This window comes from Marmota marmota, unplaced genomic scaffold (genome assembly GCF_001458135.2).
Source record: "Marmota marmota marmota unplaced genomic scaffold, marMar, whole genome shotgun sequence".
Lineage (NCBI taxonomy): Eukaryota > Metazoa > Chordata > Mammalia > Rodentia > Sciuridae > Marmota > Marmota marmota.
The window spans coordinates 11,606,578-11,622,474 of NW_025999924.1; the positions used below are offsets into that span (position 1 = coordinate 11,606,578).

Here is a 15,897-nt window from a genome sequence, read left to right on the forward strand (position 1 = left end):
GAATCAAAGTGAGGAATATGATATGTCAAGAAATTTGTAATGTTTTGAACAACCAACAATAAAAAATTAAAAAAAAAAATAAATAAATAAATAAATAAATATGGTACATTGTATCATTCAAGCCCACACTGCTGTTATTACCCATATAAAGCAGAGCAGAGGAATGGTCAATGTGAACTTGGGCATTAGTCCAGGAGACAGTTAAGGAAACAGAGGAGATAAAAAAAGAAAACAGAATTTTGTTTCATCTTCTCCTTGTCATCACACGGTCATTATCATTTGTTTGTAGTGTACAGCTTAATCCCAACATTTAATTGGGATGGTTAATAGCACAGCCATGTGATCCTAACCTGGATCTTATATAATACCCGAGTATTTCCTAGAAAACCCCTTTCAGCTGCCAGATATGTGTCCCAAGCATGTGCCTCATGGAGACTTGCTGAAAAACAGGATTTCATGTTTTCCTCCCAGTGTTACCTTTTCCCACTTTTGATTCTTAACCTGCGGGAAAATTCCAATATTTTGATTATATTTCAATACATTTTCTGTTAAAGCATGACCTAATCTATGGAAGGAAATATACTGAAATTGAGAAATAGAATATCTGAAAGATCACCAATCTAGGAAAGCAGAAACTCTGGCCTTGACCAATGCCCAGCACAACCATTTGCAAAGTCTGTACTTCTAAACAGTGTTTGTGCTAAGATGATCCTAATCTGGCCAAAGACCAGTGCTTCATGAATACACTTTGTACCTCTCCCACAGAAGTCAAGCAGTGTGGCTTTGCTCCATCTGAGGATGGAGGGAACCTTGTGTCTTTTTTGTGGGGGCGGGGGTGCTAGGGATTGAATCAGGGCCTTATGCTTGTGAAGCAAAGAACCCTCTGTCTTTAGTGGAGGATCCCTCTGTAAGTCTTTAGTTGACACCTGCTCTAGAGTAGGGTTGATCTTTTCAAGTGAGACATTAATTTTCAAATGCTTTCACCTAATCTGTAAGTGTGATTAGAAAGTAGTATTGAGTTGATAGACTGATAGTGCTCTGTTAGGATATTCAGGAAAAAAATTAGCCCTGAACTGATCCTGTTACTCCTCCTCACAGCAAAATGTCAGCTGTGGAAATACACACAGAAAGGGGAACCAAGATGGATTGTTACTGGCCCACCAGCTAGGTGTTACTAGCCTTTAAGCCAAAGTAAACTAGTCTATCCCTTCATAACCCAAACTCAGTTTGGTACTACTTATTCTACAGAAGAAGATAATTCACCTGCAACCAGGAAAAAAAAAAAAAAAACAAAAACTGATGAGAATGGGGCTGAATTGTTTCTGCTTCGAAATTCCCAGTTATAGGAAATAGGGCCTAATTAATGCCCTATAATATGAGGAGAGCCTTCCTCTTTAGGGCTGGAAAGCAAGAAGGCTGAACAAGAGGAAGGAGTTGATAACAGAGGTTAGCATGGACCTCAGACTGTAGAGCATTGCCAGCCTTCTGTAACCACAGCCTTAAAATATCTAGTGCAAAAATCGGTTCTGCCCTAAGGAAAATAATAGAGAACAAAATGTTCCATGATTCAGCCGATTTGAGCCTTTAACATTTAATCATTTTCTCTTTCTCAAGAACTTAAAATATACTTGTTACATTAATATTAAGACAGATGGTCCCCTTATTCTCTTGGATCCTAGAGTTACTTCCAATTTCTTATATTGGTTACTTTCCTCCATGTCTGTGCTATCTCTGAAGTGGTAGCTGCACACTAAGAAAATCAAATGAATACTAAGAAAATAGCCTTAGCTAATAGGGCAAAACACCTATGTGAGAGAGAATCTTTCCTCCCTTTAAATAAGCTGGACTGTTGTCTTTTTATTAAAAAAAATAGTTCTTGGTTGTTTCAAAGTATTACTTGATTTTTTTTTTCTGCCTTTTCTCGTTAAGACTAATTTGTTGGGGATGAGCTATTTCCTTTTTAATTCTTATATTTTATTCCATGTATGCTTTCTGCTTCACATACTTCATAGGTCTTTTTAGCCAGTTTGATTTTGCATTATCTGTAAGGTGCAGAAACTGGGCACCCTCACTTAAATTGTACTGATTTGTTTGAATTATAATGCTTATGCAAACACAATAATGTCTAAAAATTTTATTTCTACATTATAGTTGTACATAATAGTGGGATCCATTGTGACAGATTTGTACATGCACATAAAATTTGGTCAATTTCATTCCTCATTACCCCTCCTTCCCTCCCCTCCTCACTACCCCTTGTCTTCTTCCCCTACTCTCCCAGTCTCCCTTCTGTCTTCATGAGATCCATGCCCTCTTTTCCCCCTTTCTCCATTCTACCTTCTCCATATAGTCTGGCCTATTATGCTGTCATGTTCTATCCATTTTCTTGCACATGACACAATTTCTTCTTTATAACTGAATGAAACTCCATTGCAAACACAATAATCTTATTTAGCTGCTTTAGCCAACCAGTTGAATGTGTGGTTAAAGCAGTACGATTCACTGAAGGTTGCTTTTTTTTTTTTTTAAGTTGATTATCTTTAGTTATACATAACATTAGGATTCATTTTGATATATTTTTAAAAGCATGAAATATAATTTGCTCTAATTCAGTCCCCAGAACTTCCTTTTTCCCTCATTTCTTCCCTCTCCTGTTCTCCTCCTTCTACTCTACTGATCTTCCTGCTATTTACTTATAGTTTTTTTTTTTTTTTTTTAGTGTCTTGTGAATGTAATGATGGTGAGATTCACTGTGGTATATTCATATATGTGTGCATAGGAAGGTTAGGTCAGATTCATTCCACTGTCTTTCCCTATCTCATCCCTCCTTCCTTCCCCTTCATCTACTCCATTGATCATTCTTCTATTTTGTATTCTCCCCCCTCCCAATTTTAGATTCCTTCTGCATATCAAAGAAAACATCCTACCTTTGACTTTTTGGGATTGGCTTATTTCACTTAGCATGATAGTCTGCTACAGTTCCATCCATTTACTGACAAACACTGTAATTTCATTCTTCTTTATGGCAGAGTCATACTCCATTGTGTGTGTGTGTGTGTGTGTATCACATTTTCTTTATCCATTTATCTGTTGGATATATATATATATATATATATATATATATATATATATGTGTGTGTGTGTGTGTGTGTGTGTGTGTGTGTATCACATTTTCTTTATTCTTTCATCTGTTGTAGGGCACCTAGGTTGGCTCCATATGTTGGCTATTGTGAATTGTGCTGCAATAAACATTGATATGGCTGTGTCACTGTAGTATGCTATATCTTTTGGATGTATACCAAGGAGTGGGATAGCTGGGTCATATGATGGTTCCATTCCTATTTTTTTTTTTTTTTTGAGGAATCTCTACTTTCCAGAATGATTGCACTAATTTGCAGTCCCATCAGCAATGTGTGAGTGTGCCTTCTTCCTCACATCCTAATCAACATTTATTGTTCCTTGTATTCTAGGTAATTGCCATTCTGACTGTAGTGAGACGAAATCTCAGAGTAGTTTTAATTTGCATTTCTCTAATTTCTAGAGATGTTGAATATTTTTTTCATGTATTTGTCAACTATTTGTATAGCTTTTGATTAGTGTCTGTTCAGTTCTTTTACCAATTTATTGATTGGGTTATTTGTTTTTCGGTGTTAGTTTTTTGAGTTCTTCGTATATCCTGGATATTAATGCTTTATGTGAGGATCAGGTGGCAAAGATTCTACCTTTCTGTAGTGATAGTTACACTTGAGGATGGACTGGGGCCATATCTACATAATTAGCATCTCAGCGCTCCTATTTCTTCACTCTTTTCCTGACCCTTGTTTTTTAATTATTTATCTCCTACTTTTTGTCATTTTACTTGTTTCATAAAGGACACAGTTTAGCGTCTTTTTCTCATTCCCATGGTTCAGATAATTTCCAGGTCTCTCTCTCTCTCTCTCTCTCTCTCTCTCTCTCTCTCTTTCTCTCTCTCTTTTTCCTGGCTTTTATTTCTTTTCGGATTCACAGGGCTAGCTGGCCTAGAAATCATTTTTCCACATAAAAAAAATTGATCCTATTAATTCGGCCAATGAACAGGACATAGAAGGGCCGTGGGCATTGCAGATTATAAAACAGCTTAATTAAGAAAGCAGTACCAGTGTATAATCTTAATAAAAGTTTTAATTTTATGGTGTTTCCCATGCACCAAGGACATTATGTTTTCTTGTTTAATCTTTATTGTAATACCACAGGATGGGGATGATCTACCCTTAGCCTTAAAGCTGGTACCACTAAAACTGTAGTCTTAAGTCAAGTATCTCCTAGACCCAAATCTTGTCTTTGTGACATTGTGTTGACTTCTGATTTTTGAACTTAACCTCATGCTCCCTAGCTTGATGGTGACAGATAGGGAGTTAGTCTTTCAAAAGGAATGCCAAGAAGATCTTTGGTGAGATTAGCCACCAAGCTTCTTCTGGCTGGGATGACTGTAATGAGCAGCACCTTGAGTGAGCTACATGCTCTCGACTCTCCTGCATTGTGCTTCTTCAGAAGCACCCGAGTAATTCCTCTATAGGTGCCCAAAGATTATTAGGGGGTGATTGAAAATTCCGATTGGTACTTCACATCTTTGGTTTATGTAAAATTGTTGCCTACTCAGTTCAATCAAAACATGTTTAGTTGGCTATTAAAAGTATGGGAACCTCTGATTTATGGATTGCTCTGTCATCTCTGCTAGGATTACCCAAGCATTTATTCCTTCGGGGTGACATACCTTCCTTTTATGTGCACCTCTATTATTAACAGTGTCTCATTCAGTACTCTGCTGCTCAGCAGTCCCAATGAAGAGGGGATATGTATAATTATATTGGAGACAATGATCTAGGCACATTTTAAACAGTAAGGAATACAAGGTGGCTTGCCCACTTGCCATTGTAACATTAATCACTGAAAGACAGAACCCATGAAGAAACTCTTGTCTAGGGCTACACAATTTAGAATTTTTTTCCCACTCGTTACCAATTATTTTCCTTTTGCTCATCATTAAAATTTATACCTTCAGCAAATACTTGCCCAATTATCTTTGGGTAATAGGAAGGAACTCAGGAGTACTTGAAAAATATATTTAATCTTATATTTAACTTTAGCAATTAAAATTGATCTTCCCGCTTTCTACTGTGTCTCTCTCAAATATAAAATCTAAAAAAAAAAATAGAATAATGAGTAAAATTTTTAAAATACCTATGAAATTTGACAACATAGTATAAAAAATTTAGACAGTCATAATTTTATCCATTCTTCCCCTGCTGGCAAACTAAACAAATAAACACAAGTGAAAAAAAAACAAAATAAATAATGTGCTAAAGTTAGTAAAAGGAAAAAAAAAACAAGAAAGAAATCAAAAAGAGTAATCATCATTGATCAGTTGACATCCCTAGATTAAGTGTTCATTCTAGATACATCCTTTTGAGGTCAATCAGAGGAACTGATTTCTTCATGTAGGCTTGAGTTTTTATTGTATTACTTGTATTCTTTTTTGAAATTTTCTTCACCAAATTGTTTGTATCCTAAAACTTAATTTGTAATTGTTCAAATCTTAAAACCTAATTATTGCTATAATGACATCTATATTAAACTTACCTAAGAAATTTGTCATCATATACATTAGCATATATATTTTTAAAAAGTCACATGAAGTGTTTTTCAATTTAACCTTTTTTCTTATGCTGTTCTTTTTTCTTAATTTATTATTATTATTTTTTAATGTTCCGACCCTCTCTAACTCTTTGCTGGCTTCTAATAAATCTGTTATTTATTTATTTATTTATTTTTATTTGTTATTTTTAGATGTACATGACAATAGAGTGTATTTTGATGTTTTATACATAATAAGTTATGGAGTATAACTTATTCTAATTAGGATCCCATTCTTGTGGTTGTACACAATGTGGATTTTCACTAGTCATGTATTCATATATGAACATAGGTTTTATACTACTGTCTTTCCTATTCCCATCCTCCTTCCCTTCCCTTCAGTCCCCCTTGTCTAATCCAGTGAACTTCTATTCTCCCCCCCACCCCACCCCTTATTGTATGTTAGCATGCACATGTCATAGAGAACACTCAGCCTTTAGATTTTTGGGACTGACTTATTGCACTTAGCATGATAGTCTCCAGTTCCATTTGTGGTAAATCTGTATCAACCAGCAATTTTCAATGTGGTAATTTTCTTTTCACTCAGATGCCTTCAAAAAACAAAACTTTGAAGAAAATAATTGCTCTATGGTGACATAAGAGGTGGGAATAATAAACTTGGAAACATGGAGCTTCTTTCTCTTTTTTGGTACCAGGGGTTGAACCCAGGGGTGCTTTGCCACCTACCTATATTCCCAGGCCTTTTAATTTTTTTTTTTTTTTTTTTTTTTTAATTTTCATACAAGGTCTCACTAAGTTGCAAGGCTGGCCTTGAGCTTGTGGTTCTCTTGCCCTACCTCCAGAGTTGCTGGGATTACAGGTGTTTGCCGCATGTCACAGTTCATTGCAATGCTATAATTGTTATTAGGTTCAATCACAGAAGGGCTTTCTTCCATTTCTACTTTGGAGACAATTATATTGCAGCTGTCTAGCTATTAGTATTTTTACTACTATTAACTATACCCTGGTGACTATTAATTTGTTTCAATTCATGTATAACTCAAACAACATAAAGAAAATCAAGTCACATATTGTTGAGAAAATTAAAGGAGAAAATGTCTTCAAATTTAAGACATTTCTTTTACTTGAACAGTTTCAGTATGTACATTTTTAAAAAATCTCTCTTAGTTCCTGAGCTTCACGGAAAACACAAGCCATTGATCACGTATGTGGGAGATTCTACTGTCCTGGTGTGTAAATGTGAACACTGTTTTCCTACAAATTGGACATGGTACCGTAGTAATGGGAGTGTACAGGTAAGAGCTTGCTTCTTTGATTTGAAGAAAGCAACAACACCAACAAAACCCCTTTAGTTTATAGATAACAAGATTATAATAGACTCAAAATTCCTACCATGTTTATTTTTTTGGTATGTATTCATAATGAAAGAACAGTGATAAATGGAGTTGTCTTTTGGTGTTTCAGCATATTGCATTGTACATATGAAGATATCTTAGTTTCATTAGCTTGTACTTTAATTTTTTTTTTTTTTTAGGTTTAGCAATTTATTTAAATTCTTCAAAAGGAAGTTAGATTTCATTTATAGTTAACCACTTTAGAAATAAACTCATCAAAAGAGATTCTTTCCCTAACCTTCCATGAAAGTAACTGGGGAAAAAAACTCCTTCATTTCCCATTTCTGTCTTATGAAGTATCTGTGATAGAATGTAACATAAGACTACCATTTGAGAAAAATAATGAAAATCTGGTAACTTAGGTTCTATCTGTAAGTGCTATATGCTTTTTTTTTTTTTTTTTTCTTTTGGCCTTCCAGTTACTAGATGGGAGCCAAACACTGTACTTTAATTTTCATTTATTTAAGGGAAATGACTATTCAAATAGCTGATATGAAGGAAAAAAAAAAACGGATTCAATAAATCAATTTTGGTTTCTTCCTCCCACATAGCCTCAAATGGCTAGAAGACTTCAGGGACATCCTTCTCTAGCCCTGCTGCTAATGATCATTGAAATTAAAGCTCTGTTAAAGGCAGGCTATCATTCTAGAAGAAGCATATGAGTCAGAAGAGATTTTATAATGAAATATTAAATTCCTTCTGGGACAAAATTGGTGATTTATAGACAGCTGAAGGATGACAGAGGGAGAACTTGGAAAGCAGGAATGACTGATTCCGTGGTAACATTGGCTTAGTTTTTCAAAGAATAGCTCCAGGTTGTGCAGATATAGACTTACCCAATTAATATTTCTCTTTGTCATGTTACTGATGATTAGGAAAGGTGTACGCAAATATTAAAAAAAATTTGTAAAAATAAATCAAGTGTTTGAAATACACAACCTGATTTATATGTGCATATATGATATCAAACAGTGGCCTAAATTGAATCATATATATTTTTTCTTTCCTTCTCCTCTTCCTTGCCCTTTGTCCCTTTTCTCCATTCTACTGATTTCCCTGCGATCCCTCCACCATCTTTCCTTTCCTTTTTCCTTTCTAGCTTCCACATGTGAAAGAAAACGTATGACCTAAAACCTTCTGAGTTTGGCTTGTTTTGCTGAACATAATATCCTCATGTTCCATCCATTTTCCTGCAAATGACATATTTTCATTTCTCTTTATTACTGAACAAAACTCCCTAAATAAAATTATATTAAACTTTTAGAATGTCATTTTACATGTATATACCTGTGCTTCTGTCCATTTGTTACAAAATCATTCTCTTAAGTTGACTCTGAGCATGGGTCATAATAGGATGTGAGAAAAGTACAGGGAAGAAGGTCCAGGTCAAAACTCTAAGTCAAGTATTTTTCTAAAATGTAACCAACCATCTGCATCAGAATCAGCTGGACTTATTTTAAGTGCAAGACTTTGACTTTTCACCTCTGACTCTGGGAGGGGGCATTTGTCCTAAACATCCCGGGCAGTGCTGTGTACATTGAGTCAGGTCACTACAATGTTTTTGACCAACAAGAAACTCATAGAAAGTTCTTCCTCAGGTAACCTCAGAGAATATTTTTATGCAGAGTAACATTTATTGAACAGTGAGACCAGGGAAGACATCAGATGGGCCTAGGAATAAAATATTATTTAAATTGATTAAATATAGCAGCTTCCAAATAGTTTAGTATGACTGTTATGAGCCTCGCAAAAACCTAGAGAATCTCAGAAGCCATTTTGCCTGTGAGACAGAAATTGGGACGTGAAGGATAAGAAGGGTACAAGCCCCTGTAGATAGCAAATCTCTTTTTCCATTGCTTTTGTATCAGCTTGGAAGGTCTGAAGATTGCAGCTTCAGTTCCAGTGTGGAGAGCTCCCATTGTCAGGGTTAGTGGTCGACTTTCATGGGAGTGATCAGAAATAGTGGGTAGCTTCAGGGTTGGGAGTTGTTTCACTGTGTGCTTGTGCTTGTGAGGAGCTGGTCAGTCTTGGAATGTAAAACCCAGATGGCTGGAATTCTTCTGTTTTTTATTCTCATGTAATATTCACCCATGATGATCTATTCACTTTTTTAAAACATTCAGTGCTAAATTCTTATCACAGAGAATATTTATTCCTTGATTTGCTACCTGGAAAATCAAACTCTGGTAAGATTTAATTCTGTTGTATATAAGGTCTCACAAATTTTAGTATGCCTTTTTTCCAGGAAGCAGTTTTCTTGGCATTACGTGATAACTTTGCTCAAAATTAGATCATATAGGACATGTGTCTTTTATGTGATATGATAGCATTGGATTTTAACATTTCCTTACATTAGGTTCCTGTTGATGTTCACATGAATGATAAATATGTTATCAGTGGAAAACACTCTAATGAAACAAGGCTCAAGATAATGCATCTTTCGGAGGAAGATGGCGGATCCTACTGGTGCCATGCAATATTCCAGCTGGGCGAGAGTGAGGAACACATTGAACTTGTTGTGCTGAGCTTTTTGGTGCCCCTCAAACCCTTTCTTGCAATCATTGCTGAAGTTATCCTTTTAGTGGCTTTTATTCTGCTTTGTGAAATGTACACGCAAAAGAAAAAGAAGCACCCAGGTAGGATTTATTTTTTCATTGCTACTTATTTATGATATCACTTACTTATGATATGTACTATGACTTAATATATCACAGTGACTTTGAAGTATTGTGAAAGAACCCTGTTTTATTATTTGCAGCAGTATTTATGTTAATAACAAGGGAGATAGTGAGCTGTGAGCCTATATTGATGGTCTTCCTGTTTCAACTTGCTTAAAAATATTAGTAATAAAATTAACTTTTTTCTTTTGATGCTACTGATACCTGAGCACTAATGAGGGGATGTGACAGTTGACATTGCAATATTAGAAAAATCTGTCTTTGCTTAATATAGAAGATCTTAAAGACAGTTTTTTTTTCCACTTGGATAATTCATTTTAAAATATTTTTATCAAATATTCTGGCATTTTCTTAAAAGACATTGTCTTGTCAGTGTCTTATTTTTGTAGCCTGTGCCTGATGGGATATGGGTTGAGAAACCAATGGTCCTTTGAAAGAATCTACTATACATTCTGTATTCTTTTCTGATTTTGTATTGAATTTTTAATAACTTAAATAGTGGCAGATAATCAATCATATATTTGAAAATCCCAGGCTTTTCTTGGTCAGAAATGGAGATGAAGTCTGTAGATAAAGAGGAAGGCAAGCAGGAGCACCTGCGTTGGTGCTTCTGGTTAAGATAGTGTGTTTTAGCTTCATTCCAAACAGGAAGAGCAGCACTGGGCATTCTTAGCTTGGGAGGGGGGTTAAATTGAACATGTATGTTTCATTAAAAATAGTAAACCTTTCTTCTCATGTTCTTCTTTTGTTACACAGAGGAAGGGAAAGAATTTGAACAAATTGAACAGCTGTAAGTATCACTGTTTACAGATTAATTTTTGCTTCAGTTAAATACGGATAAATATGGAACTGAATGAACTATTTACAGTCAGGAACACAAAAAGCACCAGAATATATGATATGCATGTTATTTTCTGAACATGTCCATGAGGTGGTGAAGATTGGCATCTGGAGTCCTCTGCCTGTGTTAGAATCCCCATCTAGGGCTGAGGCTGTAGCTCAGATGCAGAGTATGTGTGAAGCACTGGGGTTGAGTCTTAGCACTGCATAAAAATAAACAAAATAGAGGCATTCCGTCCATTTATAACTACAAAACAAGATTAAAAACAATAAAAACAACAGAATAATTCCCCTGTATCACTTACTGCCCGCACTTCTCTGTGCTTCAGTTTTCTCCTTTACAGAATGGGTTCATAGTAGAATTTATCACTTAAACCTATTGGATTAAATAATACTACAGTGTAAAAATGCTCAGCATAGGCTTTGATGCATCAGTGTTCAATGACCACAGGGAAATATTATTTGCTTAAATGGTTCTCATTCTTGACTACATAGTCAGATACAGTGACTCAGACCTTGCTGGATTCCCCAGACCAGAACCTCTGGGATTGGGTCTGGGCATTTGTATTTCTTGACAACATCTACCAGTAGTTCTGATTGTCAGATTGAAAATCACTGGTTTGTAATTCTATTAGTGATTATTCTTGAGAGAATACAAATTTTGTCATGAATTCTTCTACAACCCTTTTTAGAGTAGAACATGAGGAAGGCTGGGAATAAAATAGCTGGGAATATAATTTGGTATGGGGAAGGTGGAAGTGAAGTATGAAGTATGAAGGCCAGTGACAGAGGTGCCCAAGATGGGGATTAAAGTCTGAGTAACAGAGCCAAGGGCCATAGACTGAGAATGTGAGACTATCGCAGATGAAAAAACCTGAGAAGTGGGAGATCTGGACAACTGTCACCAACACAAAATGACACTGGAAGTTTATCCTTATTAGCCCTTAGGTGTCCTGGGGTGTGAGTCTGCAGCCACCTGAAAGAACAGTATTGGGCCAGACAGTTGTCTTGCAGCAATTCACAGACATTCAAACCGGCATTTTGACTCAGTTCACAAATAGCAGGTTAAAAAAAAAAAAACAAAAGAGAGGGAGAGATCAAGAGGTGAGCTTCCAAGTTAACCGCACAAAATAATTAAAACAGGGAGTTCCATGAAACCAGGTAGGGAAGAAAAGGCTTTGTATTGGAATCTGACATTCTTCCAGTTGGTAGGCAATCACACTTCTCCCAAGGCAGTCTGCTGTCTTCCTGCAAAACTTGGGCAGTTTGTTTATTGTGACCTGAACTTTGAATTGTTCTGATTCCCATGTATTGGACCTCTTTCTTATTCTTAGAATCCTAAATATGCAACAGCTGTTCGCATACTGGAAGACAAGCATAACCTTCCCTTGCTTCTTCTGTTCCCCTGGTTCAGCCTCCACAGAGTCCCTGACCATTCCTGTGAGGTCACAGGTAGAGGCTGCATTTTAGTTTGTGCAAGACATACTAATAAACAGGTTGCCTGAACAGTATGGAATGGACTGTCAGTTCTGTATAATTTCATGGTCATTTACGCAGCCTCCCCTATTCAGTATTTTTCCCCCTTAGGATATCTTAGAGACAATATCAAACTGATTCAATCTATAATACAAAGAATGAAATTTTTTTTTTTTTTTTTGAGAACTGGGGTAGTGCACATGATTTTCTTCATCCTTCACTGTACCACAGAAATCATTTAAAATGTCTCAATTTTTTAGGTTATCTCAGTAAAAGATTAGTACAAGGAGCGAGGACACTTTTAGTTTATTTAGACCAATCCAACCTTGTACCCTGTAACAATGTTCTTCTAGATTTTTTTTGTTAGAGATAATTGTGGGGGGCAGAAAAAAATTTTTATGTATTATACACAAAATATATTTTACATATAACATTTATATATGTACTTAGATCCCCATGATTATAGGATTTTCTTGATGAAAAAGATCTAAAAATATAATACTCAACACAATAACATCAAAACAAGCTAGTTACTGCAAATAGTTCAATAAGGAGATTGTGCATTTATTCACTCCACTTGGATGTATAATCTACACAGTTCCACCTACCACCATCCACACACTCCAATTTTGACATTATTGATTGGGTGGTTGAATTTATTGCTTAGTGGCAGTAGTTTAATGAGCTCAAGCCTGCACAGATCTCCAGGGACATTCACAATGCACAACAGTTACCTAGTTTAGTCATTCTTAAGAATCTGAAGCCCACATTTATAGTCTTGTTCTGATGTACATTGGGTAAAGAACCGTGTTTGACCTCTAATGCAATGTAATAAACATCAAAGCATGAGACCTGTGTGACACAACCTAGTTGAGCTCCTTATTGGCTATTATCTTGCATGATTCCAAACAATGCCTAAGTTATGGTTATATGCCCAAATCCCATTCGTGCTCTTCCCTTTGCATAGAACAAACGAGCTTTTATCATCGACATCAAGGCAACAACCCTTCTCCAAGCACTGACACAAAAATAAAAATCAACATTAAGAATAAAATATTTTTAGAAAAATGCATTCTGTCTGCATTGGCATTTTCCATTTTATCCTGATCGCCATGATGTAAATGGTATATACTGACTTAATTTTATGCATTGTAAACATATAATGATTTCCCTTTTTGTTTTCCTCACAGGAAATCAGATGATAGCAATGGTATAGAAAATAATGCCCCAAGACACAGAAAAATTGTAAGTTACTTCCAAATGATCATTGAGCTACAAGGCAAAATCCAATATACACAGGCTATTAATCCAGTTTCTTTTGAGTTTCAAAACAGACATAGTAATTGACAGTGTGCTTGAATATGCTTGTTATACTATTATAGAAGAAAATATATAGTTATACAAAAATTAATAGCATCCTTCTCCACCAGAAAATAGGTAGCAACCAATCTAAAAGTAAATCAATTGCATTTTCTCTATGTATTTTTTTTAATCACCTTGGGCTAGTTTCTTTTACAATTTTTCACATAACGTTTTCTTTCTCTCAAGTTTTCTGTATTATTCTATCATTTTATTTTCATATATTCCCATATATTTAGTGCTGTGAATTAATTCATAATTGCTGATTTTTTTTTATTGAGTTAAAATTTTCTTAATTCATCAACAGCAGAGCTCCTCACTTTGGCAGTAGGTTACCCCTGTTTCCCAGTACTTTTGTTTTGCTAAAGTGATAGTTATTATAGAATAATGAGGACATTAATTATGTTTTATTATGTTTTTTTTAATGCAGGAATCTGGGAACCAATAAATGGAAAGATCATGTCAGGGGTCATGGGAAGATGTGTGCAGAGTTCATATTTCATCTTGGTTTATCCTTTCTTTTAAGACCATCAGAGTTTTTATTTTTTTAAAAGACAAAAAGTTTATGCAACACACAAAGTAGTAGCTTCATAAACAAAATGTGCTATCTCATATCTAAAGATATATTTTTATTTTGTTATTGTTTTTATGTTAAAGCAAGGTTAATTGTTTCAAACATGTTCTATGAGTTGTAATCCAAGATAATGAATTACATCCTGGTCCATAACGGACACACAGAACAGACACCAGCAAAATCAGTTAATAGTTTATTGAACAAATGTCACTAAAGACCTGTTTAAAACCAAAGAATTTATTAAAGAGAAAGCCTTTGCCATTTGTCTTAAAAAGTTATTTTTTTCCCCAAATCTTACTCTGTATGTGAAGTATTTGTAACAATTTTCATGTAAAGTTCTTCCTTCTGTGATACTGTAAAAAAAATGTGTCTTCTTTGGAAATGAATACTTTGTGCTTTTGCTAATGATGGTTATCCTACAATTTGTAGAATAAATATATACTTTTAATCCATAAATAATGGTTTAAAGCAAGGAAATAAAACCATTTGCTTGTCCCAAAGTGCTGTCACTACAAAAGCAAATCCTCCTAATCTTAATCCACTCATTTCCATTGCTTTCCTACACCAAACCAAAGATCTGCTTAGTCTTTATAAGTAGAATCCCCTTCTCCCCACCATGGGGTTTGAACTTTTTCAGGTACACCTCCTGGTGTTCATGTTTTAAGTTGCAGAACTATATAGTCATAATGCAACACTGTGACTATCTGTAATTCATCTGTGGTTCATGGTTTCCTAGTATCTTTTATTTGTTATGTAGTTTCTTGGAATTTATGACTGGTTAAATATATAAAAATACACAATTGATGCTTTATGATAATAATTCCTTAGACTGAAATCTGAAAGTACTGAAGTACTTCCATGTTGTTGCAAATGCCTTAGACTTATCTTGAAAAAATAGATAGTTTCTATTGCACATATAACTGAAGTATTCTCAAAGGTCACTATAACTAAATGAAATGAAATCTAAACGGATAGGAAAAGTGATCAATGGCTTTAAATGAAATATGGAAATTATGCCTCATACTAGATTGGGAGCTCTTGATACTTAAGGGCCTGGGGTCCTGCTGCTTATCGGGCAACAGGGTTAAGAACAATTAGAAGCAAAGAGGGAAGAGCTTGGGACTATGTTAAAAATTCACATTTCTTGGTGATTAAAGGATTAAAACTTGGGGAAGAAAATTCAGTGATTTGAAAAGAAATATTTTATAGAAACTTGCACCATGCATATATTGGTTAAGAAAATTATAAGATTCTAATAGTGAAAATTATATGGTATCTTACCTAATGTTATTAATAGCATAAGTAATATACATAAAGTAAGCACTTGGAAACTGCTCATTATTTTATTGCTGCAGCAGTGCAGTCTTTTGTCATAAAACATGTTGAGTAGACATATAAATTTTATCAAACTGGAATACACTGCTTTGTGGCCAAATTAATTTTATTGGTCTTAGAGCCATTCATTTGTTTTGATTTAATTCATTATTAATTTGAAAAAAATTATCTTGGGTGATATGATGGCAGTTAGTTTAATCCAAACAACTTGAATTCAGTGAAAAATTAATCAAAACTGTTATTTGAGTAAGTCCAATTCAAATTGGTATACCTGTGACTAGCTGTGTACAACACCAAATCAGTATAGCTCTTTTGCATGTACATGCTTCTATTTTGACACCACCAACTGTTTAGGTTAAAATAGATTTCAAGAAAAAAAAAATGAAAATTAGTGCCCTAAGGTTAAATGATCTGAAACATTTATCTAGTAAATTGAAATTTTAAGTGGCATTGCTTTTAAGTGGCAATGCTTACCATTTACTTTTTTTCTAGCAAAGACAAGTTATTTTAATAACTCTAGGCAGAAAAGGTACTTCAACATTTAAGTTGATGTTTGGCTTTTCAGAGTCTCTCTGGAGGGCCCTGGAAAATTGCTTTAGCACTGTTT

At 34.9% G+C, this 15,897-nt stretch overlaps 1 protein-coding gene across 1 annotated transcript in view; it reads left to right on the plus strand.

The window, feature by feature from the left end:
* The window catches only part of Emb (embigin), a 41,623-nt gene extending 25,962 nt beyond the window's left edge, over nt 1–15,661 (plus strand). The window contains exons 5-9 of the mRNA XM_015497322.2: nt 6,802–6,929; nt 9,385–9,664; nt 10,463–10,496; nt 13,213–13,267; nt 13,812–15,661. Of these exons, the coding sequence (XP_015352808.2) occupies nt 6,802–6,929; nt 9,385–9,664; nt 10,463–10,496; nt 13,213–13,267; nt 13,812–13,829 (515 nt within the window). The 3' untranslated portion in view covers nt 13,830–15,661. The remainder of the gene's footprint in view (nt 1–6,801; nt 6,930–9,384; nt 9,665–10,462; nt 10,497–13,212; nt 13,268–13,811) is intronic.
* Nucleotides 15,662–15,897: the final 236 nt, after the last annotated feature.